This window comes from Panthera tigris, chromosome X (assembly GCF_018350195.1).
Source record: "Panthera tigris isolate Pti1 chromosome X, P.tigris_Pti1_mat1.1, whole genome shotgun sequence".
NCBI classification, from domain to species: domain Eukaryota; kingdom Metazoa; phylum Chordata; class Mammalia; order Carnivora; family Felidae; genus Panthera; species Panthera tigris.
In genome coordinates this window covers 126,141,704-126,168,878 of record NC_056677.1, presented here as the reverse complement: position 1 = coordinate 126,168,878, position 27,175 = coordinate 126,141,704, and the positions used below count along the sequence as shown (strand labels likewise).

At 58.7% G+C, this 27,175-nt stretch overlaps 3 protein-coding genes across 3 annotated transcripts; all 3 read right to left on the bottom strand.

Annotated features, from left to right (window-relative positions):
- On the bottom strand, window positions 1-6,680 carry FAM50A (family with sequence similarity 50 member A). The gene is made up of 14 exons (XM_042975024.1): window positions 6,664-6,680; window positions 6,486-6,624; window positions 5,174-5,258; window positions 4,973-5,072; window positions 4,639-4,784; window positions 2,121-2,197; window positions 1,942-2,008; window positions 1,740-1,801; window positions 1,352-1,428; window positions 915-969; window positions 673-721; window positions 503-573; window positions 310-420; window positions 1-179 (listed from the first exon to the last, which is right to left on the bottom strand). The coding sequence occupies exons 2-14, from the start codon at window positions 6,594-6,596 to the stop codon at window positions 171-173; spliced, it is 1,020 nt and encodes a 339-aa protein (XP_042830958.1). The 5' UTR covers window positions 6,597-6,624; window positions 6,664-6,680; the 3' UTR covers window positions 1-170.
- A 771-nt stretch (window positions 6,681-7,451) lies between these two features.
- On the bottom strand, window positions 7,452-13,502 carry GDI1 (GDP dissociation inhibitor 1). The gene is made up of 11 exons (XM_042974733.1): window positions 13,338-13,502; window positions 12,002-12,109; window positions 11,763-11,862; window positions 11,482-11,616; window positions 10,821-11,019; window positions 10,422-10,553; window positions 9,736-9,835; window positions 9,174-9,345; window positions 8,731-8,875; window positions 8,540-8,594; window positions 7,452-8,457 (listed from the first exon to the last, which is right to left on the bottom strand). Exons 1-11 carry the CDS (start codon window positions 13,380-13,382, stop codon window positions 8,305-8,307), a joined length of 1,344 nt encoding a protein of 447 aa, XP_042830667.1. The 5' UTR covers window positions 13,383-13,502; the 3' UTR covers window positions 7,452-8,304.
- A 579-nt stretch (window positions 13,503-14,081) lies between these two features.
- Window positions 14,082-22,065, bottom strand: ATP6AP1 (ATPase H+ transporting accessory protein 1). Its single transcript, XM_042974623.1, has 10 exons — window positions 21,864-22,065; window positions 21,499-21,625; window positions 19,035-19,109; window positions 18,563-18,756; window positions 17,998-18,038; window positions 16,835-16,920; window positions 16,159-16,397; window positions 15,485-15,532; window positions 15,161-15,392; window positions 14,082-14,938 (listed from the first exon to the last, which is right to left on the bottom strand). Exons 1-10 carry the CDS (start codon window positions 22,010-22,012, stop codon window positions 14,729-14,731), a joined length of 1,401 nt encoding a protein of 466 aa, XP_042830557.1. The 5' UTR covers window positions 22,013-22,065; the 3' UTR covers window positions 14,082-14,728.
- Window positions 22,066-27,175: the final 5,110 nt, after the last annotated feature.

Genomic DNA, 27,175 nt, shown 5'->3' with positions numbered 1-27,175 from the left:
TTCCGACTCTGACACGTGTTTATTTACTGTAAAAGAAAAAGGCAGTAAATGACGACAGCAGGGGCAGGGGCCGGCCGGCCCTTCACGTCAGGGCCGGGACAGTGGGGGGCAGCGCCCGGAGTCCGGAGGCCCCGGGAAGGGGGCGGAGGGGGTCGGAGGCGCAGCGACATTCACCGGATCTGGTGTGAGCACAAGAGCACAGAAGAGGGAGGTGGAGCGGAGCAGGGGCCGGAAGGCCTTGGCCTTCCATCCTCTAGTGGCCCGCACAGCCCGACCCCCGCCCAGCCTTCCCGGCCCGGGGCCACTCACCGTGTACTTGTCCCACTTTTTCTCGGGGTCGTAGGGCTCCCAGCGGCTGGCAGGGAAGATGTGCTTGTTCTTTTCGTACCAGCTGCGCAGCACCACCTTGCCCGCGTGTGACTGAGGCGGGGAGAAGAGCCGTTCAAGGCTACTGGGGGGAGGGCGGGCACCCCATCCCTCCGCTCCCCCTCCCCCTCCACACCTCATCCTTCTCCACGGTCGCGTCACTGAGCAGCCGCACGTCATCGTGAACGTCGAAATTAAAGAGCGGCCCTGCAGGGAAGCAGCAGCCATCCCAAGGTCAGGGTCACGCTGCCGCCCTGCCACACAGGAGAGAACTCAAAGGCAGGGGGCCGGGCCGGGCACACTTACCACTCTTCCCTCGGGCCTTGGTGACAATGAAGTCATAGAAGCTGTGGTGCTGCGAAGGCAAGAGAGCCGTGGTTGACGAGCCCCCTTCCCCCCCCCCCCCCCCCCCCGCAGCCCACCCGCCGGCCCGAGCCAGAGGGCCAGGCTGGGGCAAGGTGCCCTCTCGAGAAGCCCCGAGGCACCCCACAGCCCACCGCCCCGCCCGGCCGCCCCACCCCCAGCTGCAGGGAAGAGAAGGGCCTCACGTGGGGGATGATCAGGTCCTCCTTGATGTACATGAGCTGCTCCACCCCCGCTGACCTGAGGGAGAAAGGCACGAGGCTGTGGGCGCCCGGGAGCAGCCACCCAAGGAAACCCCGGCACCGGAGCTGGGAGGCAGTGGTCCCGGTGGCAACCCAGAATGCTTCGTGGCAGGCTGCAAGGTCTGGCGGGCCCAGGATGGGCACCCACCACCCTACGCCTCGGGGCTAAAGAACCAAAACAGGTACCCCCACCTAAGCTGTCCCCGGTGACACGAACGGAAAAGAAACCTGACCCTCTGGCTCAGGAACACAGTGCCCAGCATGCCACCTTCCCACCCAAGGAGCAGCAGCCAGACTTTGGGGCTCCGGCACCTGGGACCCTGCGCTCCAGACGCGCAAGCATACACACGTGCTGCGCGTGCTCCTGAGCTCACACGCACCTGAGCTCGCTGAAGTCTTTGCGCAGGATTTCAAGCGCCTTCTGCAGGAATTGCTGCATCGTGTTGCCCTTTTTCATCTGGAGCAGCGGCCCGGGAACGAGCATCCACAAGAGCAAGGGGTTGGTAACACAAGACAGAAGCCTGGAGAAGAGCTCTTAAGAAGGCAGTGGCCCAGAGGTCCCTGCCGGGGACCTAGGAGCCCCAGGCTACCCCCCACGAGGGTCAGGCCCTTTTCCCTGCCCCTCCAGGCTCCCCAGGGTCCTCCCACAGGAAAGGGCCTGTGAAATTCTGAAGTCGGGACTGAAAGCTCCTTTCCCACCGAACCCGAGGGAGGCTGGGCCCTGGGGGGGGCCCAGGGAGGGGGCTGTGCGTGCTCCCCACCACCCACCTTGACCGTCCGCCGGTGCCCGGAGCCATCCCAGTAACTGAAGGTGATTTCGATCTCCTCACCTACAAAGCAGAATTGCCTTTTGGCCTCCAGACGCAGACGTCCCTGCCCCCTGCAAGTTCCCGGGACCTGAGGCCTCTGCCCCGACAACTGTCGGCAGGAGAGGCAGCCCACCCCAGCACCCCACGCGGCAGGCACTCACTCTTGATCTTCTCCTGCTTGGCCTCCCACTCCTGCCGCAGCTCTTCCCGGAGCCGGTTCTCCTCTTCCTGGGAGAGGAGGGGGATGAAGGAGGGGGGCCCAGGGCTGTTCGGGGGGCGAGCGGGACCCCACTCCCCGAGAAAAAGCCCCTGCCCGGGCCAGGGGGCAGGCCACTCTTACCTCACGGTCTCGGTCGGGCAGGAAGCTCGTGTCCACATCTGGGTTCTTCCCCAATTTCCTCTTCTTTGCAGTGATCTCTGGAGCAAAAGGAAACAGGGCAGTCGGCTGCACGACGGGCCCCACTGCCAGGGCACCCTGGCCCTCTGTCTCTGCAGCCTCAGCTCAAACACCACCTCCTTGGAGGCTTCCCGGAGCGCCCTGGCACCACCATGGGTTCCCAGTCACGGTGGCCGGCACTGTCTCGTCCACAGCACTACGGAGACCCAAAAAGCACCTTTGCCAAGAGGCCTTCGCCTCGCTCTCCACTGCCAGCAGCTGGACAGGAGTTCGGGGACTGTGTTCACATCCCATCAGCTGCGACCTCAGGCGCCTCAGGGGACCTCAGGCATCGGTGCCGGTGTGTGAGGGAGCAAAGGGCCCTCTGTACGGAGGGACGGGGCATCCTCAGAAGGGTGGATGCTTGCGGAGGACCCGCTCTGCACCCAGAGCCGTGCTCATCATGGGCCCACACCCAATGTATCACCTAACCCTCACGACGGCCCCGAAGGGGTGTGGCGCTCCTTGTTCCCAGACAAGGACACTGAAGCCCAAAGTCCCATGACTACTAACACTGGGGCCGGAGGGGAAGAGGGAAGAAGAAGCCCCGCTAGGGCTCAGGCCAGGCTCGTCAACATCTTGGACTCTGGGACTCAGTTTCCCTAATTCAGACACGAAGGAACTACAACTTGCTGGTGTCAGCACCCCGAACCCTCTTCCTTACAAGTTACCAAGGACCCCGGAGAGCTCTCACCTCTGGGGGCTGTAGCTCTGGGTAGTCACCGAATTTGTAATTAAGCCTGAGAAACAGTGAAGACCCGGAAATGGGAAAGCCCACGTTCCGTTAGCTGTTGGAGTGATGACATCATCACATGTCACGTGGCCTCTGCAAAGCTCCACACCACACGCTCAAGAGAGAAGGAGGATGAAAAAGGCCGAGCAGGCTTTGCCGCGCTTACGGAAGTGTTTTTGACCTCGCAGACCCCCCAAAAGGGTCTTACAGGCTCCTAGGAGCACGGTTCCGGAGCCCGGCTGCACGTCAGCATCACCCAGAGAAGAATCCCACACCAGTGCCTCATCGCCGGGCCCCCCAAACAAAACCACCGTGGGGAAGGAAGTGCTCACAAAGCCCCAGTGACACACACTGAGCTTCACGGCCTCCCCCCAGATCCGCGCCGTCCACCACAGTGCTCCCTGCCGCAAAGATGCACAGTTCCCGTGACAGTATCGAATGCTACTCAACACTTATATTATGAAACAGCACTGGGGCGCCCAGGGGGCTCAGTCGGTTGAGCATCCGGCACTTGACTTTGGCTCAGGTCATGATCTCACGGTTCGTGGGTTCAAGCCCCGTATCAGGCTCCGTGCTGGCGGCGCAGAGTCTGCTTGGGATTCTCTCTCTCCCCCGACCTCTCCGCCCCTCCCCTGCTCTCTCCCTCTGTCTCTCAAAATAAATAAATAAACAAACAAAATTACTAAACGGGACTGCAGTTATCTTCACTGGTTTCTCTTCAGCGTGTTTGACTGCGGCTCGTGAACACAGGGAAACCCAGGAGGCTCGGGCTCTCTCTCCTTACCGCGTCAGCCGGTCCTCTTGAAGCCACCATACGGGGCCGCGGCCACGCCGTGAGGTACCATCCCCCGCCTCAGATCCCTCACGCCGGGAAGCCCTGCCACGTCCTCAACTGTGTCCGTTCCCGCTGGCTCTACTGCCGGCCACACTCATTCTGGACGCAATACATCCCTCCACGCCTCACCTCTGGTTGCTCGTGGAAGTCCCCTTGCTCTAAAGGCCCGGCTCACCTGTTCCCACCGTGAGACGCTCTCCCCGCCCTGGGCTGGACCCGGGCCCTTCAGAGGGCGCGCGCTCACCCATGTGACTCCAAGGAGAGGAAAGGCGCCCTGCCTCTATCTATCCGCCTCGGCGCTGGCTCAGAACAGGTACGTGGCACACGGGCCCCCCATGCTGGTTTCATCCTTGCTCCCCAGCCTTCCCGAGTTGTCCCTGCCACCCCCTGGTCCCTCGGCTGAGACCTCTACTGAGGTCCTGAATGTCTGTGGCTGTATCAATTTACACTGAAATGAATCAAACAATGGACACTCGGCGTCCGTTACACAAGCCACGTGCTCAGTGGCCAGCTAGCAGCACAGAGCCGAACGTCTCCATCATCGCAGAAGGTTCTGCTGGGCTGCCCCAAGGCCATCCTCTCCCCTCCTCGGTCCATCCTTCACGGGCACTTACGAAGGGCAGCTTCTGAAGACTTCCTGATCAAGCATCGGCGTCTTGCACCAAAGAGCCCACAGCCCTGCCTAGCGGCCACACGCCAGGCCCTGACTCACTCTGCCCCTGGAGGCAAGCCCCACGGCCGCTCTCTCTCCCACCCGATGTGTGAGGTTCAGGACCGCGACGGAGCAGGCCGTCGAGACGGGGTAACGGATATGCTTCTTCTGCTATGGCCTGGCTTCCCAGAGCCAGCCTTACCTTCCCTCTCCAGCTCCTCCTCATACACAGCCACCTCCTCATCCTCGTCACCTGCCTCCTCCTCTTCCTCCAGAGTGAAGGACAGGCTGGAGATCTTCCGCTTGGCCTCCTTCTTGCGCTCCTTCTCTCGTAGCTTCTCCAGCTTCCTACCAAGGCACAGCACACCATGCGCGACGTCCCCACCCTGAGGCCCCTTCCCTAGCCCAGAGCTGCCCGCAGACAGGCAGGCCCACTCTCACGTGGCAGGAAGTGCCCGGCCCACCCCCAAGCACTAGCTATACGTTGGGGCGGGGGGGGGGGGGGGAGGGCTGCCGGCTGAGATGTCAGGACCCACAATTGCAGCTCCTTCGACTGCTCTTTCTTGGCCAGCTGCTTCTCCCTCTCCTTCACCAGCGCCTCTTGCTTGGCCTTCATATCATTCAGGGTCACGAGACCTACGAGGTGAGGAGAGGCGAGCATAAGGGTGGGTGGCCCAGCGTGGGGAAGCAGCAGGGCTCTGGATCCGGGGGGGGGGGGGGTTGTGCGCTTCGCTCACCGACGGTGCTGGACTTGAGCTCCGCCTCCACGGCGTCGTAGTGCGCAGAGAACTTCTTGTCGATGTTAGATTTCATTATGTTCTCCTGTGGCAGAGGGAGGACAGCAGTGAGGGCTCCCCACCGCCCCACCGGGGAAGCGGGGAGCTGGGCTCTAATCCCGGATCTGCCGCTGGGCTCACGATAATGTGACCCTGGGAAAGACATGTCCCCTTTCCTCGGTCAATGGGAGGTTCCACAGGGCTATGAAGGGCCCTTCCAGTGCTGAGGGAGCCAAATGAAGTGGCTCCCTGCGACCTGTGTGCTGATCTGGCCCCTCCGTGTCTCCTGCTGGGGACCAGAGTTCCCTCAGCGGCCCCGGGGTCACAGGCCCTACCTGCCTTGGGTGTTTTTCATACCCAGCCTTTAAGCTGAAGGTCTGGAGACCCAAGCCGAGAGGTGACAGGAGAGAGTGAAGAGTGGCCAAGGGGCTCTAGATGTTGCCCACAGCTTCCCATGAGACCTCGCTCCAGGCCAGCCCCATCCCACTCGGTACCACACAGGTCCGTCTCTGGCTGGTGGCCTCCAACGCAGGTGGCCAGCAGAGAAATGCAACTCCACGGGCCGAAGAGCCCACACCAAGACCGCAGGGCTTGGGCGCCAGCGTGAAGCGAGGCCACGCCAGGCCCCGGCGCACAGCTGTCTCCCTGGGCCTGGCATCCACAGTACCCAACGTAGCCTGCTCTCCCCTCTCACCCCGGGTCCCCGCTCTGCAGACGAGTCTCCCCAAAAGGCCCAAGCAGAGGAATCCTCTTTCCTGCCAGCCCGCCGCCACCGACCACTCATTAAAGCCCTTAGTGAACCGCTAGCACCCCGGACGCGGGACTCTGCCTCTGTCGCGGTGCAAAGGGCTCTGGAATGAGCCTCAGTGGCCTGTGGATGCGCCACGGCCTGTGGGGCCTGACTTCCCTGGCATCCATGGGATCAGGGCGGAGGCCTCGTTCTCAGGGCCGAGGGGCCAGGGCGAGGACGCTCTGTGTACGCGAGGGGAGCCCTAATGCCACCAACGGAGCCACGACTACGGCTCCCTCCTGTTGGGAGCTTGTCACAAGCTAGCTCGTCTCCGCCTCCTGGGCCCATTTTACAGATGAGCAGACTGTCGCCAAATCGTTTCTACATTTTGCTGGAGGTGCGGGAGCAAGGGGCCGGCCCCGGCTCGCCGCCTGCGCTCTGCATCCGCCGCCCAGGGTCTCGCGGGGCCCCAGAGGGCCGGGGCGGCGGGCGGCGGGCGGCGGGCGGCGCGCGTGCTCTAAGAGGCCCCGGCCGGGCCCGCACCTCGGCAATCCGTTGCTTCATCTGCTCCATCTGCTCGCGCTGCTTCTCCCGCTTCTTCATCAGGTGCATGGCGCGGCCCGCCTCGCTCGCGGCGCCCTTGTACTGAGCCATGGCGGCGGCGGCGGCGGCGGCGGCGGCGGCGGCGGCGGCGGCGGCGGCGACAGCGGCGGCGGCGGCGACAGCGGCCTGCTGGAGCCTCAGCGGCTGCAGGGACGGCGGCGGCCGTGCAGTCAGCTGACGCCCGCGCGGTGACGTCAGGCACCAGGGGACGCGCAGTCGCCCCGCCCCTTCCCGCCGGCCTCCGGAGGCTGGACCCCAGTCGCTCGCTTCCTACATTCCCCGTCATTCCTTTGATGACGTTACCCCCTGGCCCGAGGCTGGGTCCCCCGTCTTGCTTCAGCCAGCTGACCTCAAGCCTGGGCCCCCAGACCCTCCTCTTCCTTAATGCTGAGGCCAGCCCAAGGCCAGACCCACACCGCTGCCCCGCGCCCTTGCTGCCTCCCTGAGGCCACCCCGGTTCCCACAGCTTCGATTTTGACCCCCCACCCCCACCCAAGACTGGGCCCCAGTCTCCTGTTTTAACCCAGGCCATGAAGCTGGGCCTGGGTGTCCTCCTCCTTGACCTGGAGACAGGGACCCTGCCCTCTCCACTTCCTCTACTTCCACCCCCCACCCCAGGCCGGACTCCTTTCTCCCTCTCCTCCCCTCCCCCCCCACATTGACCCTAAGGGACTGTAGTCCTGATGCCAGCACCAATTCGCTGGGTGGCCTTGGGTAAGCCGGTGTGACCGATTTCCTCCGGACGGGCCCTTTTGGTTCAGCAGCTAATTCCCTGATGAAGAAAGTCCCCTTTCACTCCCATCCGGAGCAAAGCTAAGCCAGAGCCTAAACTGCTACAACAAAACAGCCCCGGGAGCAGAGGCCCCACCATCACCCGTTTTTTGGAAATAAAGCGAAAGACCTGGGTTCGGGTTTCAACACAGTTTTATTGAGAGGTTTTCTGTGAAATACACTAGAGGTCGGGGAAGGGGACACATTCACTTTGCAGGATAAGGGTTTCCCACCACTAAGGGAAAGGTTGTGGGCTGGGGCAGGGCGCACTGGGGTTTGGATCCATTTTCCCACCTCCTTCTGCTTTGCTCACATTTCTTTTCTCTCTCGGCAAATGCCAGAGAACACAAACACAAAACTAGCAACAAAAATAGCAAGATCAACCTCCAACCGGGCTGCACGCAAGCCCTCCCCCCTCCCAGGCCACACCAGAAGGCTGCGGGCAGAGGCACTCTGCTCCCTTCCCAAATCAGGGGGGCCGAAGTTAATAAATTAGAATAAATTAACGAGGGCGGGGCGGGCGGGGGGAGGAATGCAACTTTGTGCTGGGAGGGCCCCTTCTCTCCAACACGCAAGAGAGCTGGTGGGGGGAGGCAGGGGGCATCTCCAAAGGCCACTACAAGTAGGGGTAAGAGCAGTGGGGGCAGAAGTCAGCTTTTCCTCCACGTTCTTCCCAAACAGAGCAGAAGAATTAGGAGTGGAGGGGGAAGAGACACACACAAGGGAAAGAACCCTCTTTTCCCAGAATAAGGAAGGGCCAAGAAAGAGGATACTATCCAACCCCCCGTCTCCCAAACCATCACTAAGGTTAAGGATTTGGTCAGTGAATCAATGAGGTGGGTGACAGGAATGTAGAATGTGGTGGGGGAAGCAGAGAATGCTGGAAACAGGGGTGCCCAGCCACGCCCATCTCCCCAGCCCTGGAGGAAAACCGACTCAGGTCAGGGGAGAGGGCACCAAGGGCTAGGCTGTGGGGGAGGGGCATCAATCACTGGTCAGCTTCTCCAAAAACGTCATTCTGTTTGCGCTTCATGTTCTCAAAGTCAAAAGCGGAGCCTGCCATGCGCTTGTAGATGTCTTTGATGTCATTGCAGGTTGTCTCGAAGTGTGTAGTGGCGTCATAGGAACAGGAACAGAACACCTGGAAACACCCAGAGCCAGGGTGAGCTGGGCAGGGGCCCTGGGTAGGCAGCTAGGAGCTGGGGCCAAGACAGCCTGCTTACCTGGCTCTCGGAACCATCGTCAATGGGCTCATATAAGTCACTGATGGCCACAAACCTGAGGGGTACACGGAGGGGAGGGAGGAGACCTCGCGACAAGCCTTACTCCCTGTGGCCTCTGCCCCCCCCCCCAGCTCCTCGGCTCCCTTCCTTCCCCCCCGCCCAGCCTCGGCCCCAGCCCCCCAGCCCCTCACTTCTGGTCAATGGGCTCCAGCAGCTCCAGGGCAGGCTCAACCTCCTTTTCCGGCTCTGCAGTCTCCACCGTGGTGCTGGCAATGGCGATGTACTTGCCCTGCGCAGCCACGTTGTGTGCGTAGGAGATCATGCACACGTAGATGTCTGCCCGCAAGAAGGGGCTCCGTTAACACGGGCACAGAGGGCCCCTGGAAGCTGGGCTCGATTCGGGCCTGCCTGCCCACTCCTCCCCAGTCCGGCACAGCAGGCAGCATCCAGACCGCCACCCTCACAGAGCACAGCCCAAGCCACCCAATCCCTAGGGCCCCAAGTCACAGGGACTGCTATGCGGGTCCCCATCCTTCCATGGAGGGATCAGGCAGAGAGCTCCAAGAATTACGGGGAGAGGCAGAGCCACCCCAAAGAGAACACACTAGAGGAAGTCACGTGGGGCTTAGCCTACCTGACTTCCTGTTAACTTGGTTCTGGGGGATGATGATTTGGCAGGAGTTGGCATCATTGGTGTTCTTGATGGGGTGGCTAAGGATACAGATGATGCGGATAACCTGGCCGGCTTTCCGCACCCGGTCTGGAATGTAGCTGGGGTCACAGATCAGCTGCTTGCAGCGGGCCACCTGTGAAAACACCGGGAGGCCTATCCAAACACTCCCCTAGGTGGTCGTGGGGTTGAGTCCACAGCGAGGGCTGGCACTGTGCTCCTCTGAGCGGTACAGCTTCATCTTGTACCTCGGGGAGGTGGGCCCCCGTATGCAGCGCTGGGAAACACCTTTTACCGAGACCCTGTGATCGGGAACACTCCCTGGACCCCTGACACGGCAAGCGGGTCTGAGAGCTACCTCTCACCAACAGAAGTGGCTATGTGGACTCCTTCTGGGGCCCTGGTCCGCAGCCCAAGGGGACCCAGGGAGAGACCCAGCAGAGGCCGAGTCACCGGGGAGAGTGCCTCTAAGGAGAAGGCCAAGCCCCACCCAGACCGCCATCCTTGCACCACAGAGAAGGCTTACCTCTCCCTCTGACTTCACACCCACCACCTTGCCATTCTCCATGATGATGTCATCCACGGGTTTGTTCAGCATATATGTCCCCCCATAGATGGCACTCAACCTGTGGTGGGGAGAGTGATGGTGGGAGTCTCCTTCCCAGGAGAAAACAGGGACTGGTGCCCCTGTGCTGTCCACTCCCTGCCTCCAAACCAGTCCTAGGGTACAAAGAAGGCTGCCCTAGGCAGGCAGAGCTCAGTAGACCTGGTGGTTCTTCCCACCTCTGTCACCGCCACAGACTCAGGACTGAATTCGGAGTACTCCTTCCTCTCCGGTTTCCACCCAAAATACTCTGCAAAGGGCTACCGTGAGAGAAGCCTGAGGGCATGGCTCCTCAAGGGAATGGTCTGGGGAGCAGAACAAAGGACTCTGGGGAAGCCCTCCGACTTGAGGTTCCAAGGCCCCAGGCCCAGCCGTGGTGCCGCCTGAACGTGGCTGGGAGCCAGGCAGGCCCTGTTGGTGAAGCCCTGGTCCTTCAACCCTGTACCTCCACGCCCTGGTGTGGCACACCGCCCCCGCCCCAGCACCCGAGCACGTGCAGTATAAAGCACACTAGACCACGATGGGAAGGCACGAATGCCACAAAAATCCTCAAGGCCATTTCCGTTCTTGGTCCTACTTAGTACTGCCAACAGAAAAAAGCCACCCACCTTGCAAAGCCCTGGGGCAGCTCACCGAGGCCGTAGAGCGGATATAAATAAGGACTCTTTCCGTACCGAGCCAGGGACTCACTGTACAACTTGATGCGGTTGATGGTCTCGAGACAGGGCTGGTCCAGGTAACTGGGAGGATGGGGTCAAGAGAAGAAGCTCCAACAGCAGCACCCCGGCTCACCCCCACCCAAGCACCAGGCCAGCCACCCCACCACCGTCTACGGCCTGGGGAAGGCTCCGGGTCAAATAAATGTGCAAAAAGAACAAAAAAGCTGACGGGTGAGCATGTGGCTGACTACGAGAAACGTGCAGGGCGGATGGAGGGAGCAGCGTGCAGGAGCGGGGAGGGCAGGGTGCAGCCAGACGAGGGGGTCTGCCACGCCAGCTTCCTCTCACTCATCAGTGCGGTAGAGCGCCAGGGCATGGCCAGTGAAGTCGATGACGTCCTGGCCCAGGTCAAACTTCCGGTAGACGTCGCGCATGCTGGTGCTCTGGGGGTCGACGCCCTCGAAGGTCTTGGGGTCGTTCTCATCAAAGTTTGCTACAAACACCAGGAATTTGCGGAAACGCCGTTTCTCAAACATGCCCATCAGATCTGTGGAGGCAGATGCGAGAAGCCTGTACCCCGCAGAACGTGAAGCCCTCCTTCCCAGCAGGCGGGCTAAGAAAGCAGGTGCCCTAGCTCCCAGCCAAGCTTTGCTGACGACCACCGTGTAGGCTTACGTGAGCCCCTTTGCCCTTCTTGGCCTCAGTTTCCCCATCTGTACAAAGAAGGGATTGGGCTGGACAGACTCTGCAGATCCTCCCAGCTCCAACACTTGGGGATGTTTCACGGGACAAGTGGAGCCCCGGTCAAGAGGCTGAAGTCTTTCCAGAAGGAGCAACCATCCACACATCCGTTCTGCGTGTGGTCTTCCCTCCTGGCCTCCACTGTGAGGCTCAGGGCAGGTGAAGGAGGCCAGACCAAGGGGCTTCTGGCAGTGCGTGGGGAATGTGACCTTGGGCGCCCTGCTCTGCCCCTCGCCATAATTCTCTGGCTCAGGGAACCTGTACTCACTGGAAGCCAAGGCTTCGGTCTCAGTGGATGGCACTTTATAGATCTTTCCCCCCTTGTAGACAAAGCTGCCTTCCACCACCTTGAAGTCCAGGTAGCGCGTCACCTCTGTATATAGCAGCATCTTTACCAGCTGCCCTGTGGGGCGGTGGGGAAGAAACAACATTGGCACAGCTTCCCCCCTCCCGAAGCTCCCTAGCTGGTGTGGCCACCCCTCCTCCGGAGCCTGCCCCTCTTCAGCCGTCCTCATCACCTCCCACGACACCTCTTTTCATCTCTCTCACCATTGGCCATGAGGAATTTAGGGATCAGGTCAACGTTCCAGTCTCGGCCCCTGCCCATGGCCTCAGGGGGCCCCTCCAGCAACTGAAAACGCTTATACAGCTGCAAACAGGAGAAAGAAAGGCGCCTCAAGGACCACCCTGTCTGGTCCCTGCCCCCCTTTCCCAGAGAATCTATGGAGCTGCTCAGGCAGCTTCTGTGAGAGGGCAACGGGGGATGGGCCTGGGCCCAGGAGCCTCACCTCCTCCAGGGGCGTGATGGAGGAGCTCTCTCCCCCATAGTAGGGGTTCCTGTCCATGTGCAGCACTTTCTTGCCGTTCACGGACATGATGCCGGACAGGATACATTCCTGGAGAAGGGGGCAACACTCACTGCATTTCCCTCTGCCCACGTTCCCAAAAGCCGCCCTGATTTGTTCCCTACCCTAAACCTGACGGGAGAGCAAACCTACAGAGACCCTGCCCCAGCGGAAGCTCCTTCCACCCCTGGCTGGCTGGCTCCCCTAAAAGCCCGGGTGACAGCTTCATCTGACCACAATCCCTTTTACAACTTTGCCGAGCAGAGTTGAACAAGGAAAAAGAAATAAGGACGGTGCCCAGAGAAAGAGTGCCCAGCAGACACAGGGATGGTCTTGGCCATGACAAGAAAGCCATCTATCTACGTAGGACCATGCTAAAAGGCAGAAAGCCCACAATGAGCCTCAGAGGAGATCCAGCTGAACAACGAAGGGCACCAGAAAGGGAAGTGGAGAGAGGCTCGACACTGGCCTGCAATCTCAGGCCCCACCCTGGGCTGCTCTTTCCTCAAAGGACAGGAGCGGCTGACCCTGTGTGTGTGTGCCCAGCCACAGGAGGGGCTTCTACACCCTGACTGAGAAAGAGGAGCCTCTCCAGGGGAGCAGTCCAACAGGGTCTGGGGGAAGAGGGAAGATAAACACCCTCACTCGTTTCTGTCACCAGGCCAAGGACAAAGGCTGCAAATACTCCTCAGCCTGGAATCTCCATGGGAAACCGTGGTAGGGTAGCGGGAATGTGCTCCCTGGCCCCAATGCTGTTCCTTCTGGAACATTCCCTGGGCCCCGGACCGCATTGAGAAGCCAGGAACGCAGGATGAGGGCCCGCCCCGGTGAGGCCCCCTTACCCAGGGACCTTGTACTTCACCCGCACCAGAATTAGCACAAGATGTGGGAGGGATGCTGTGTGGGCGAGGGGTGCGGATGACGGCTGGGGGCCTGGTGGGCGGGGTCGGGGGCACGGCGGGGAGGGGGGACTCCGGCCGAGTGGGGGATGCATCTTCTGGCCCAGGAGGCCTGGATACAGAGCAAGGGGGGGATCGGAGGTCAAGCCCGGGGAGTCGAGGGGGCGGCTAGGTAGAGGGCCGCTTCTTGCAGACCGGGCGACGGGGGTGGAGAAAGACGATGGCGCGGACGGTGGTGGGATGGGCACGGGGCGGTCTTTTTTGGGGACCCGAGCGCCTCGGACGGCAATGACGGGAAGATGGGGTCGGCGGTCGGGGGCGGCAGCGCCGCAGGAAGGACGAGACGATACGGGACCCCGGGCGCCTGAAACCGCACTTACGGTGAGGCCGGTCCCCAGCACGATCACGTCGTATTCCTCGTCCATGGTCAGGCCTCGCTGCCAGCGCCCGTCGCTCCTCCTCCTCCTCCTTCAGCACAGTCGTCGCCGCCACCGCCGCCGCCGCCGCCGCCGCACTGGACCAAAGATGGCGGCAGTCGACGCCGCTTGACCCCTCCGCCGCGTCAAAGAGTCCCAGCCCCTCCCCGCGTCCCGCCGCGCCAGCTGGGGCCACCGCCTCCCTGGCTCGCCTCCCAGGAAGGCGGCCGGGGTCCGGGAGGCAGCACGAGCGCGGTTCCGCGGGCGGCGTCGCTCGCCGAGAGCCCTGAGGGGACTGGAGAGGGGCGGGGCGGGCGGGGCGGCCGGCGGCCGGTGCTGCGGCCCGCGAGGGATTCGTGCGCGGGAGCCGCGCGCGACCCGCCCGCCCGCCCCGCCCCCCAGGAGGCTGGGTGCGGCGGGCGCGCGCCGCTGCGGCAGCCGGGGGCGGCCCCCTCGGGACGCGAAGGCAGCTATTGTCACGACGGTCTCTCTCCCCCCCCCGCCCCCACAGGCACGGACCGCCCCGCCCTCCCCGCCCGCGAGCCTCAGCCCCTCCGTACCCTCGCCGGTTAAGGGCTTGCTGAAGACCCTCCGGCCTTCCCTTTGGCCTGGCTCCGTTACAGCTACATCCGGGCGCCTCCTCCTGCAGCCCTCAGCCAAGCGCATCCCCTCGTGCCCGGTGCAGAAATGAGTGACAAGAGGCCTAAGCATGGCAACCTGTCTTTATTTTATTAGGAAGGAAACCACCCAGAACCCCAGGCTCCTGCCAGGCACTCCTGGCGGGTACATGCCAGAAAACCAATGATTACACCCAACCCAGCTGCTGTGGAGGTCTCTTCCTTCTCAGGCCACAGAAATAAACCCCAGTGTACTGCTTATTATTAGCACAACATCACCAAAAGACAATGACACCAGCCAAGCAGGACAATTAAATAGTACTTCCACACTGCCCCAAACTCAGGGAACCTTCAGCTTCTAGCTGCTGCAGGGAGCCCCGTAAAGTCTGGGGAGGGAGCATTTGATACACAAAAGCACTATAAACAGCAAAGGGTGAAGGTGGAGAGATGAGAATAAATAAGGGGGAAGAGGGGGTCCCAGAACTCATGTCCTCTCCCCCTACAATGACTGGACCTGGGAGATCTGTCTCCTATCTACGAAGAACTATGTACACCTTGCTGGTAGATGGAGGGTGGAGAGCCCCTCAGCGTGTTCAACGGGTAACAAGACAGGCCGAGGGGAACTGGGGGGTTCATGCTATGGTAGGAAGAGGGGAAGCCCTTCGGTCCAGCGTGCCTCGAAGTGGGAAAGCAACAACCTGGACACCATCGTGCCTGCAACCCCCCACGGGCATGGAGTCACACAATCTGGGTCAACGAGATGGTGGGGCCCTTGTGGTCGTCAAAGCGGTCCATGGTCTTGAGGCTGAGGATCATGTGTAAGCCATAGGTGAAGATGAACAGCATGAACAGGGAAGTGAGCAGCCCCATCCAGATGCCCGGGGAGAAGAAGCCGGCGCAGTCACTGGCGTAGGAGAACTGCTCGCCTGTCACGTTGAAGGCTTGGATCTGGGAGGGGACAGAAAGGACCATGTGGCCCCACGTGAGGACCGGGGGTCCCAAGTTAGTGGGTTAGTCCAGATCCCACAGAATGGCAGCACTGTGGGCACAGGACCCTCAACTACGCGGCCAAGCCCAGGCCCAGAGATGCCGGGAGCCGTCAGGCCTCCGCTGCCCACCCGCCTCCCCCAGGTACGCTGCTCCCCACAGCCCGGGCCCCGTGCTCCCTACCTGGAAGTGCTGAAGGGTCATCTGCCAGAGAGAGGGCCGCACGCGGGGCACGAGGAGGTCGCCGTTCTTGCCCAGACAGCTGACGTACTCGCAATGAAAGGAGTAGATGCTAGGCCCTGTGACCTGGGAGGCATTGAAGTAGGTGACAGAGCCGTTGCTGTGGATTTCAAGGCGCTCCATGGTAAACCAGTGGCGGGCAGACACCGGGTAGAAGCGGTTGGCCAGAATGAACCTGAGGGAGAGGCCGTCCGGGGATTCGTCAGGCAGCCGGGAAGGCCGGAGCCACGCCAGCCTGCCCACATGTCAACTGCCCCTCGGACTCACCTGAATGTCACGGTGGTACCAAAGAGTTGTTCGTAGGTCAGCGAAAGCCTGCGGGGCCAGAGTAAGAGGGGAGTTGTCAGGCTCTGGGGGGCCTTTAACATCTAGCAGTAGAGCAAGTTCCTCAAGTCCACTCTACCTATGCTGCCCCGGGTACTCACAGCACCTGAAGAGGCAGGGTCCCAACCTGACAAATGGGGAAACTAAGGCCCTATCACATCTAGGTCAGAAGCCAGCACCCAGGCCCCCCACCTCCAGCTAAAAGCACCTTCCTCTGGTTTCCCTGAGCCTACTGCCCCTCCTTTCAGGTCCCCTCGGGGTTGCTGAGATGCCCGGATTGGGCTTTGGGGATAAAGGTGGTCTCTCCAGCCATGCAGCGAGGGTACAGAAGCCCTAGAACTAACTCAGGCCTGGTATACGCCCTCGGGCAGTCACCCTGAGGCTGCTTAAGGCAAAGGGGGTGTGGGGAAGTGTCAGGTTCCCTGGTGACGGGGAAGTGTTAACAACCAAGGTTCTGGGCAAGGACTAGAAGGCATGGAGAGGCAAAACTCTGAGCAAGCCCCACTCCAAGAGCCCTCCACCTGCCCCACCCCACAATCTCACCTGCTTCCCACAGTGAACCTCCCCCCCCAACATACACATGCACCCACCTGCAGTGGCAGGAACTCTGCCCTTACCTGGCAACGGAGTCATTCCAGAAGGAGCCAGTGAGGTTAAGATCCTGGACCCCAAAGGTGAGGGAGGTCAGGTCCTCCCAGTGGTTCCCGTATGCCACTGAGAAGTTTTGGGCCCAGAACAGGATCCGGGGGGCAGTGTCATTGTAACTCACAGGGGGATGGACCACAGCTGACACTGTCTGTTTTTGCAGCAGCTGGCGACCTGGCCCCCCAGTCACCATGGCTACATCACGGGCCACCTGTACAAACAACCCACAAGCCTTGTCTCAGTGGAGCTGAGAGCATGGCCCAGAATCAAGTGGCCTTCCTCATTGTCCCCGCTGGGCACCCTCTCTAGTATCTGCAGTTGCACTGGTCATACTCGGAGGCCCTTCCTCCAGGAAGCTCTTCCCGGGCGGACCCCTAAGCCCCTGTGATCTTCCTAGTCCCTCCAGATTAGGAACACTTGGACATATGTCCAAATATGCCAGCCTGTGAGGCCCACTGGGCCAGATAGGAGGCTGCAGCCCGGAAAGAGAAAGCATCACTTTCTGGTTCATCCCTGTCCCCCCACATAGGCCCAGGGGAGAAACCGGCCCCCGCAGGGCATTCCCCTTGGAGCCGCACACCTAGGCCCACTCAGCACTTGCCTCTGCCCCCGCCTCCCAGGGCCCCTGCAGAAGCACACACTACGTACCCGGGAAGGGCGGACAGCTGTGAGGGCGGCGGTGTACGGGACGTCTTCGGATTTGAGTGTGCTCAGCACCTGCCCGATGACCTCATCTGAGGAGCGAGGGGGAGAGCAGAGAACCAGGTCGCAGATAGCTACTTACGGTAACACCCCAACACCTGCCAGAAGCCGGCTGCCAGTCCCGCAGCAGAAGACAACAGAGACGGGGTTGTGCCCTTCCATGTGCCATGTGAGCGGCCTCTCTTGATGACATCCAGTGGCATTACCGTGTTGGGGTGGGGACCACCAGATGTCTGCACTGTGAAGCCTCCCACCCCTGGCAACTGACACACCCTGTGTGGTGGGACACCGAGATCCTCACAGAGCTGGCTCCTATCACCCTTCACTCACGTTTTCAGGGTCCCTCACGGGTCCCTAAGAGCAGCTGCTTCTTATCCCACGCACCCCCAGCCTCCCCCGGGGACACCTACGGCCTCAGCAGTTGGCTCCCTAATGCCAAGCCCTAACTAAATTAAATGAGAAAAGGGGCGCCTGGGTGGCTCAGGCGGTTAAGTGTCTGACTTCGGCTCAGGTCATGATCTCGTGGTCTGTGAATTCGAGCCCCACGTCGGGCTCTGTGCTGACAGCTCAGAGCCTGGAGCCTGCTTCGGATTCTGTGTGTGTGTCTCTCTCTCTGCCCTCCCCTGCTCACGCTCTGTCTCTCTGTCTGTCTCTCAAGACTAAATAAACATTAAAGTAATAAATAAATAGATGGATAAATAAATAAGAAAAGACAGAGATATAGAAAACTCCAGGTTCACTTAGACATTTTCAATGACCTTTTGGGGGGAACGATCATCCTTCATAGCAAAAGGGAAGTCCTCAGAACCGTTTTTTTGAAACACTGCCGGTTTGTTAAACCCAAAACGCTAGGATTCACGCTTCTGGAGTGGAGACGGACTCCACGGGCCCCCCCACACGGAAGGCCCCTAGATGTCCCAACACCTCAAGCCGGCTGAAGAGGGGTGAGGCCTGGGGGCCGCATTTCTCTGCTCGGCCGCCAATCGTTCTGAGAAGTGGGGGGGGGGGCACCCTGGGAATGAAGAGGGCCTGGGGAACTTGGAGCCAGCTCTCTGCAGCCACGGGCTGAATGAGGCTGGCAAACGCATGCCCTCCCTGAGCCCACTCACCATTGCCCGTGAGGACTTCCCTCGGCGCCATCAGACCTGAGCTGTGGAAGAGAGGCAAAGCGTTAGAGCCCCTGCAACGCCAACAGCTCCCCACCGCCTGGGGACACCTGCCCCCTACTCCTCCAGTGTGTCCTCCACCCCATGCCACCATCCTCCCCCACTAGTCCCATTCACCCCGCACACTCCAGCCGGGGGCTCTGGAAGCCATGGTCACTCGTCCCCCTGCACCTTTGCTCGCTGCGTGGCCCTGCCCTTGCCCCCCTCCTCCAGCTTCACGGACCCAGGAGAGGCCCCGCCGGCTGCTCCGTGAACGTGTCCTGGCCAAGGGAGCTAGCTGCCACCAGCAGGGCCCAGATCTGCCTCGTCTCTAGAGGGCCTCACTGAGGGGCGGGCTGCTAACTCCTGAGTCACGACTGACCAGAGGCCCTTCCTGCCTCTTCTGGACATACGAGGCACCTTCTGATAGGGCTTCAAGGCACTGAACAGGAGGACTGATGTTTTGGCCGAGTTGTGCCACCACGGCCAAGAGCTTCGCTGCTCTCTGGGCCCCGGGGCTAGGACACACCTGGCTGTGTACGGCAGGCGGATGAGCAGCAAGGCTGGGAGGCTGGCATTGAGTCTCAGCTCCCGCAGGGTGGCCAAGTCCACGTGCAGGGGGCTGGCCCCAAGCTTCTCCTGCAGGTAAGTGGTCAGAGTGCTGACCGCATACCAATCGACGGCAGGAAGCACCAGAGACGAAGGAGCCAGATCCAGGGCATTCTGGGGGCCGGGGGGAGGCAAAAGGACAAGTCAGCAAGGGACCGGTGGGCCCGTGCCAGCCCCCAAACTTCCGTGGCAGCCCTCTTTAGCAAGGCACACCCACACCGGCATCTTATCCGAGGTCAGAAAAAAAACACCCCACATTCCCGGCCCCCGACACCTCAGGCTTTTCTACCCCCAAGCTGGCATGTCTGGTTCCTAAGGGGACGGTTTTTCCTGTGCTGTGGGGGAGAGTGCTGGACAGCCCCCGTGGCCCCTGGCTGGGAGGGGACACTTACCTCCAGGTTCGAAAAGGCGCTATCCTGCTTGTTTCCAAACACGCCACCATATGCTGTGAAGTCCTCAATGCTCAGCTAGGAGAGAAGCAGAGAGGACGCCTCCGAAGGTGGGGCCAGGGAAGGGGCACACAGCTTCCGTGTGCGTTTGCGGGGCCAGCCAAATCTCATTTACAGCCAGATACGGTCTGGTCAAAAGACTGAACAAAGGCACGCTTGGGGATAGGGAGTGGGGGAAAGGAAGGTTCTCTTTTTTTCGTTCGGCACCCTCCTGGCAGGGTGAGAAAACATGGGTGGTGGTCACGGGGTTGGGAGGAAATCTGTGGGCAGCTGACTTGTGGTAACCTCAGGATTAAGAGTCAGCCACCTACCTTCGGATGAGGAACTGGGTAGGGAATGGGGAAGCTGGGAGAGGGGTAGCGGGCAGCGAGGAGCATTTACTGCAGCGCCCCCCATCCCCGGGGCGGAAGTCAGAGAAAACGAGAAGCTGCATTCAGTCGCAACGGCTATAACGCCGCCTATGTCTGGTCTGGACGGGACCCTTCTCAGACAAGGGCAAGGACCTCCTTCCCTGCCTCGTTTTGGTGGGAGGAGAGAGGTGAAGACGACGGAATGTGCTTAAGAAGGCCCCGAAGTCTTCTGAGTCTTCTGAGCTCTCCGGACCACAGTAACCCCGACCCCTCCCTATTCCTCTCCAACCTACAGATGTCCTTCAACTCCTGCCCCTCCACCCCAACTCCCAGATTCCTCTGGCTTTTCCCAGTTAGGCCCAGAGGCGATCTTAATCAGTTTCCCTAACCTCGTTCTGTTTAGTACACACACTTGCCCAGCCTCCTCTCTCTTCTGGGCTGGGATCCTGACCCTGTTTGGCCGCCTGGGCTCTCATTCTGAAAGCCCAGTAACCACCACTGTGTCCTCCCGATAGTCTTCACTCCGAATTGCCCCCAAATGGCCCCAAAGCTTCCCGCCACCTTTAGAACTACAGCAAGCCTTTCCCCCTCATGTCCTGGCTACCTGGCTAACCATGTCCTACCCGCTTCTCTCCCTCACGACACTCCACTTGAGCCACACCAGCTCTTTCTGGGCTCACGGAGAGCACCCCTGGCCCAGGGCCTTTGCACCTGTTGTTCCCTCTGCCAGGAAGCCCTCCCACCCATACCCACATGGCTCTGTCCCTCCCTCCATTTAGGTATCTGCTCGGATATTGTCAGGGAGCCCTTGCCTGATCACCCTTAAACAGCATCACCAGTCATTCTTTCCCCTTGGCCTGCTTCCTTCTCTGAAAACTACAGCACTGACATTATATGATACACCAATTCAGCATTTACCTGTTGCCCTCACAAGAACGTCAGCTTCTGCCAGGTAGAGGCTTGAGTTATTCTGCTTACTGCTCTGTCCCCAACACTTGATACCTGGTACATACTAGGCAGTCCACGTTTGGCAAATGAATGAACGTGTGAATGCCATAAGGGGACCGCAGGGAGCTGTTTTACATAGATTATAAGTGTTGCTCCTCACAGCCCTCTGACAGAGGCGGTGTCTTCATTTTACAGATGAGGAAACGGGCATTCTCTGATTCTCTCGCACGTCCAGAGTCTGGTAAGTAGTAGAACTAGAACTGAGTTGCAGTCTAACTACATTATTTACCACCTCCTGACAGGACTACCGGCCAGCATGGCCATCGCTGTCTTCCCACAGGGCAACAGGGGGAGACCACAAGGGGAATGAGCCACACAGGCCGCCACCAAGGAAGGAATAAGCAGAGGCTTGGTAACCTCCCAAATACCAAGTCTCCACTGCCCTAGAATCTTCTTATGGTCCATCTGCCTGCTTTGGAGGCAGAGAGACCTGCATGGGAGGGAAAACTGTGTGCTAGAGCACAAGCCGTGGGGGGGGGGGGGTCCTCTGGCAGACTCAGACGGGAACCAACTGTGGTGCGCATAAACTACGGACCACCAGCCAATCGTCGCACCTCTACCAGCCTCAGTTTCCCTGGCAGTAAAACCAAGAAAATGACATCAGCTTAGCACAGTGCCTACGAAGCAGTCAATAAGTGATCATTTTCGACCATCTCAATTATGATCATTAAAGTTAGGATCACAACTCTGTCACCCATCAGCTGTGTCATTTGCCATTGCCATCCTTGGACAGAAGTCTTGTCATCTGTAAACAGTGTCAATAATCCCCACCGCACAGAGTAGCTCAGGTAAGTACTTGGTACTCAGAAGATATCTGCCCTCTGACCCCCTGCTTCACCCAATCGAGGCAGTGCCATTTCAGGGCCCCCGTCCTTCCCACTGAACCTTCTCCTGCAGGCCTTCTTCCCAAGAGAGGAGTCCCACGTCCCTACAGTTGGCACAAGGTCACTGAAGCCTCCCTTGGGGAATGGGCCTCGGTGTTGGGGGGGGGGGGGCAGGGCCTGACTTCTTCCTGACAACTGAGGGAGAGAGGGGTGGGGCGGGCGCACCTTGTCCTGGAGGAACAGCAGCACATTCCGGGGGCCCAGCTCCAGGGCGGGGTCTAAGTAGGTGGAGAGCTGCATGTCGCTGGTGATGTGGCCCTCGTGGGTGTTGGCCGCAGGACCCCACAAGTCCCTGGCAGGGGACAGAAGAGGTGCTGTCAAGGGGGGAGGGGGGGCGGCGCATGACTTAGGATCTGAAGCTCACGGGCTCCCATCTTGATGCGTGGGGCCCCGAGCTCTGATCTGGCTGGACAGTCCCCCTCTGCCCCCCTTGGCCACCGCTCGTGAGGACAGCCCCGGAGCCGGGCGAGGGCACCTCAGCCGCCGCGGCGCGCAGCACAGCCTGCGCCGGCCCGGCCCGCCACGCTCACCGGTCACTCGACCACAGCACCAGCGGCACCTGCTGCTCCGCCTCCGCCTCCGCCACCGCCACCAGCACCAGCAGTAGCCACCGCATCTGCCAGAGCGCTGGGGCCTGCCGCGTCCCCGCCTGAAGCCGAGCCGCTGCGGTCGCCGCCATCACAGCCTCGGCCTCCGCTGCCTCGGCCGCCGCCGCCGCTGCAGATCAGGTGACCGTCGCCCCCCGCCTGAGCTCCGCCCCCCGTCGCCATTGGCTCGCGAGTAGGCCCGCTCCCCAGGACCGCAGACGATTGGACAAAGATCATGCCACTCACGGCCACTCCTTTTCACTGATTGGCTAGGCGTGTCTCCGGGCGCGCACGCTCCAAGTAGGAAAGGAGGCAGGGCCGAGCTCGGCCGGCTCCTGGTTCCCATCGCGAGTTAGGGCGGGGCTGGGGCGGCTGCGCTCGGTAGGTCTTCACACGCAGGGCTTCGCGTCTCTCGGTTTTAATATTCCTTCCGCTTAAAATTGCAAGAGTGCTTTCTTTTTCCTGCAGATGGATTCTGCTTGAGACAGATGAGGGGAGAAGAGGGCCCCGGATAACGTGCAGAGGAACCCCAGCACTTAAAATGGGCAGGGAGTAGGGGGGTCCAGAAGAGATCGGAGGAGTATCCAGGAGGAGGGGAAAACCCAGGGAGAAGCGTGGTTTCAAGGACACCAAGCTTAACAATGTCAGAGTTAACTGCTGCCAGGAAGCAGGTAAGATGAGGATAGAAAACTGTTTCTTGGACTTAGCAACAACTGGAAACTTTGGCAAGAGCGATGTCAATGGGAGGAAGGAGACACGGTCGTTAAGTTGTCTTTTCTCGAAGTTTCCTTTAAAGAGAGGAAAGAGACAAAGTGACAGCTAGAGTCAGAAGATGGGAGACACCGCCTAAAACGAATTGGAAGACTTTTATCTTTTTCTGTGCCATGTTCGGTTTCTCAGACTGGTGACTATTAGAAACAAGCGGACAAAAAAACCTGGTAGCTATAATCAGTGAAGTCCCGTTAGGGATATGTACACCGATTTATTTAGGAGGAAATGAACTGATGGCTGCAACTTAGTTTGAAATGCACCAAAAATAAAATGGAGGGAAGTGTGGCTACAGAGATAGGTTTGTGATAAAGCCAACAGTGGTAAAACGTTAATGGCACAACCTAGGGGTGGATCTACAGGTGGGCACTGTAAGCTTTTTTTGACCTTGCTGTATGTACTGGATGTAATGGTGACCCCTTGAAATTCATGTTCATCCAATGAACTTGTAACGTGACCTTATTTGGAAATAGGATCTTTGCAAATGTGATCAAGATAAGGTCATGGTGGATTCATGTGGGCTCTAAATCCAATGACTGGTATCTTTATAAGAAGAGGAAAATTTGGACACAGAGACAGACACACAGGGAAGAAGGCCACGTGACAATGGAGACAGATTAGAGTGTTACAGCCGTAAGCCAAGGAACCCCTGGACTGGCCACAAGCTGGAAAAGGCAGGAAGGTTTCCTCCCTAGGGCTTTCAGAGGGAGCATGGACCTGCCTGTACCTTGATTTTGGACTTGGAACCTCCAGGACTGGGAGAGAAGTTTCTGTTGTCTTAAGTCTGCCAATTTATGGTGATCTGTTATGGCAGCCCTAGGAAACTAATACACTATATGTGTGACATTTTTCATAACAAGAATTGAGAAGAAAGTTTGATAATGCCTATTGTCAGCAAGGATGTTAGGAGATAGAGTCTCACCTACAAAGTGGTAAGAGTGTCAGTTGGTAGAACCAATTTGGTGGATAATTTGGCAGCATCTAACAAGCTGAAAAAGGTATATGACCCTCAACCAAGCAATTTTCCTCATACGGGTCCATTCAACAGAAACACTCACCTGAGCCAGGAGACGCACATGCAAAAAGGTCTGCTGAGGCACCATTTGTGGTTGCAATAAGCCGGGCACTCATGATTGGACAGCGAGACACTATGGCCAGACACACCGCTGCCCTTCAAACACCCGGGCCAGCTCACTGATTACCTCTGCTTGTCAGAGAAACTGCTTAAGAGATTGTAGTCGTGGTTGTCACGAGCGTGGCTCCGACTAGGACAGTGGCAGTTGAGCCTAGAGAGAGGAGGTGGACTTGATAGGACATGGTTGAGGAAGACGGTGTCCGAAGGTGACTCTTGGGTCTCTCAGTTGAGGACTGAGAGACGGAGTCAACCAGGGACAGTTAAATTTGGGGCATTGTGGGGCCCCCAAGTGGCCATGTTCAGGCCAGCTGAGGGGAGACGTTTGCACTGGAGCTTTACTTTATCCCCAGAAGCCCCAGTGCCATGATTTGATTTTAATTTTTTTAAGGTTTATTTATTTTTGAGAGAGAGCTTGAGTGGGGGAGGAGCACAGAGAGGCGGAGGCACAGAATCCGAAGCAGCCTCCAGGCTCTGAGCTGTCAGCACAGAGCCCGACGCGGGGCTCGAACTCACAAACCATGAGATCATGACCTGAGCCGAAGTCGGACGCTCAACCGACTGAGCCACCCAGCGCCCCCATCTGATTTTTTGTTAAGCGGCTGATCTGGCTGTGGTAAGCAGAGCAGACTAGAGGGGATGAGAGCGCTAGCAGAGACCAAGAGGAGGCTGTCACGTCTCTGGGACGGAGAGGATGGGAGCTTGGCAAGAGTAATGGAGGGGCAGAGAGAGAAGGCTAGACAGACCAGAGGCTGCTGCCTCAGTGTTGGTCTGGGACTGATGTTTTGACCAGGTGTCGTGATGCCAGCATGGGGGCAGGGGTCCTGGGAGCATTGGGACTGAGAAGTTGGAGCCGGAGCCAGAGCCAGGGCTGTGGCAGCCAGGGAGACGAGGGACCAGCACACAGCACGACCCTGGGACTCAGCTGCATTCCCTCGTTTGGTCACTCACGGAAGTCCTGGAGAGCCTGCCTGGGCTGGCACCCAGTGGTGAAAGAAATGAGGTCGAGGTCCCTAAATGGCATCGCAGTGTGCTGAAGTCCTCCAGGCTCAGGACAGACCCAGAAAGGGCCATATTTTGGGAGGAAAGTTCTAGAATGGTGCCACAGGAGCAGAAGGTATCAAGGGAAAGGGATGGATGCCTTGGGGACCAGGAGAATGGTGACACAGAGTGATAAGAGGAACCACTGGCCATGAGCAAACTGAAGAATACAAAAAGAGCTGTTTAAATAAATTTTGAAGGCAATGACTTTCTTGCAAATGCGACGTTGCCAGCCAGCAGTCTCTTGCTGAAATGCTTTCATCCTTAGGGGGGAAGGTTGCTTGTGGCTGCTTTTATTCCTCTGAGTTGTCAGGGGTCCTTGGAGTGGTGACCCTCGAGGCTTCCTAAAGCACTTGCTATGGGCCAGGCACTGAGTCAGATTTGGACCCCACCCCCCCTCCCCCAAGTTCCCAATCCAGTCTGGTCTAGAGAAGATGCAGGACAGCAGGACATGACACAGGCTGATGGATGTTCAAAACAGGGAGGGATGAGGCTGGGAGGGAGGCACAGAGAGGGGCACCTGCTTGAGGCTGCTCTGACCAGGAGGTGACATCTAAGCTGAGTCACTCACACTAAATGTTGACAGCACCAATGAGCATCTTCTCTCTGTGGGCTTCCTCCACCTTTACGGTAAAAACTTCAATAATTCGGGGCGCCTAGGTGGTTCAGTCGTTAGGCGTCCAACTTCGGCTCAGGTCAGGATCTCGCGGTTCGTGAGTTCGAGCCCTGCGTCGGGCTCTGTGCTGACAGCTTGGAGCCTGCAGCCTGCTTCGGATTCTGTGTCTCCGTCTCTCTGCCCTTCCCCTGCTCATATTCTCTCTCTCTCTCTCTCTCTCTCTCTCTCTCTCTCTCTCTCCTCAAAAGTAAATAAATGTTAAAAAAAAATTAAAAAAAATTTTTTTAACTTCAATAATTCATTAGAACCCTTCTGGGCCCTCATCATCCCTATGTCTTCTTAAATTGTTTTATTTTTTTAAATGTTTATTTATTTAGTTTGATAGAGAGAAGAGGGGGAGAGCATGAGCAGGGAAGGGGCAGAGGTAGAGGGAGACAGAAACTCCCAAGCAGGCTCCGTGCTGTCAGCACAGAGCCCGACGCGGGGCTCGAACTCCTGAGCTGTGAGATCATGACCTGAGCTGAAATCAAGCTTAAGTGACTGGGCCACCCAGGCGCCCCTTCTTAAATTGTTTAATAGAATATTGGACATGAAGCAAGACATGTATAATATCTATATGCTACACAGGTTACATATGTGTTACATGTATATGTGTCACCTGTTATATGTTACCTGTATATGAAGCATACAATAAAAGGAATCCTCATAAACCCTGCCCCAGACTTCACAGGCCATTGCCAACTCCTTGGCAGGAATCTGGGTCCCCACATCCCATTTTCCTGCCTCCCCACAGAAGTCCTTGCTAGCCTGAATTTGGTATTTGCCGTTCTCTGCTTTTTCTTAGTAGGTTGACCACGTGTATATGTGCCCATGTGTCTAATGCCTGCACTCCTCTCTAATCACCTCCGTCTCATTTCCACCGAAGTGAGCCCGGACCTGACTTTTGTGGTCATCACTTTGGTCCTGATAATTTTACTAATTGCATTAACCTGTTCCAGCTGTTATGATAAAATACCACAGACCGGCGGCTTGTAAACAGCAGAGATTTATAGCTCACAGCTCTGGAGGCCAGGAGTCCGAGATCAGGGTTCCAGCAGGGTGGGGCGAGGGCCCTCTTCCAGGTTGCAGGCCTTGATTGTATCCTCACCTGGTGGAAAGGGCCGGGGAGCTCTCTGGGGCCCCTCGGGGGGCACTAATCCCAATCGTGAGGGTTCCACCCTAAAGACCTAAGCACCTCCTCGCGCCCTGCCTCTTAATACCATTAGGACACTAGGTTTCAACATATGAACTTGGTGTAGGATGACACAAACACTCAGACCATGGCACCAGTTAAGCATGCATCTCTAAATATGATGGCTTTGTTTTGCCTATTTGGGGACTTCATGTAAGTGAAATTATTCAGTATTATATTTTGCATCATGATCGCTCAAGAATGGGAGGTTAATGCGAATCATTGCATGATAGCAGTACTGCTGCGTGGCATTCCCCTGGATAAATATTCTGCCAGTGATTGAGGCCTTCCCCTGGTGACGGACATCTGAGTGGTTTCCCACCCTGGTCAGTATGGCTAACGGCGCTGCCTGCAGTTATGTATATGTCTCGTGGTGCACATGCATGTGCATTCCGGTGGGCACACACCTAGGTGGAGAATGGCCAGGTCATACGGTATATGTACCGGGTTGAATAACATCCCTCAAA

Excerpts from the sequence above, each read along its gene's own strand:
- FAM50A (XM_042975024.1), bottom strand. The coding sequence starts at position 6,596 with ATGGCTCAGTACAAGGGCGCCGCGAGCGAGGCGGGCCGCGCCATGCAC. Across the intron at positions 2,009-2,120 it reads TGCCCGACCGAGACCGTGAG|GAAGAGGAGAACCGGCTCCG; the intron begins GTAAGAGTGGCC and ends CTCCTCTCCCAG. Across the intron at positions 970-1,351 it reads AAAGACTTCAGCGAGCTCAG|GTCAGCGGGGGTGGAGCAGC; the intron begins GTGCGTGTGAGC and ends TTTCTCCCTCAG.
- GDI1 (XM_042974733.1), bottom strand. The coding sequence starts at position 13,382 with ATGGACGAGGAATACGACGTGATCGTGCTGGGGACCGGCCTCACC. Across the intron at positions 11,020-11,481 it reads GACCGAAGCCTTGGCTTCCA|ATCTGATGGGCATGTTTGAG; the intron begins GTGAGTACAGGT and ends CTGCCTCCACAG. Across the intron at positions 8,595-8,730 it reads CTGGAGCCCATTGACCAGAA|GTTTGTGGCCATCAGTGACT; the intron begins GTGAGGGGCTGG and ends TGTACCCCTCAG.
- ATP6AP1 (XM_042974623.1), bottom strand. The coding sequence starts at position 22,012 with ATGGCGGCGACCGCAGCGGCTCGGCTTCAGGCGGGGACGCGGCAGGCC. Across the intron at positions 18,039-18,562 it reads CGCCTGCCGTACACAGCCAG|CTCAGGTCTGATGGCGCCGA; the intron begins GTGTGTCCTAGC and ends TCTCTTCCACAG. Across the intron at positions 15,533-16,158 it reads TGGAATGACTCCGTTGCCAG|GCTTTCGCTGACCTACGAAC; the intron begins GTAAGGGCAGAG and ends CTGGCCCCGCAG.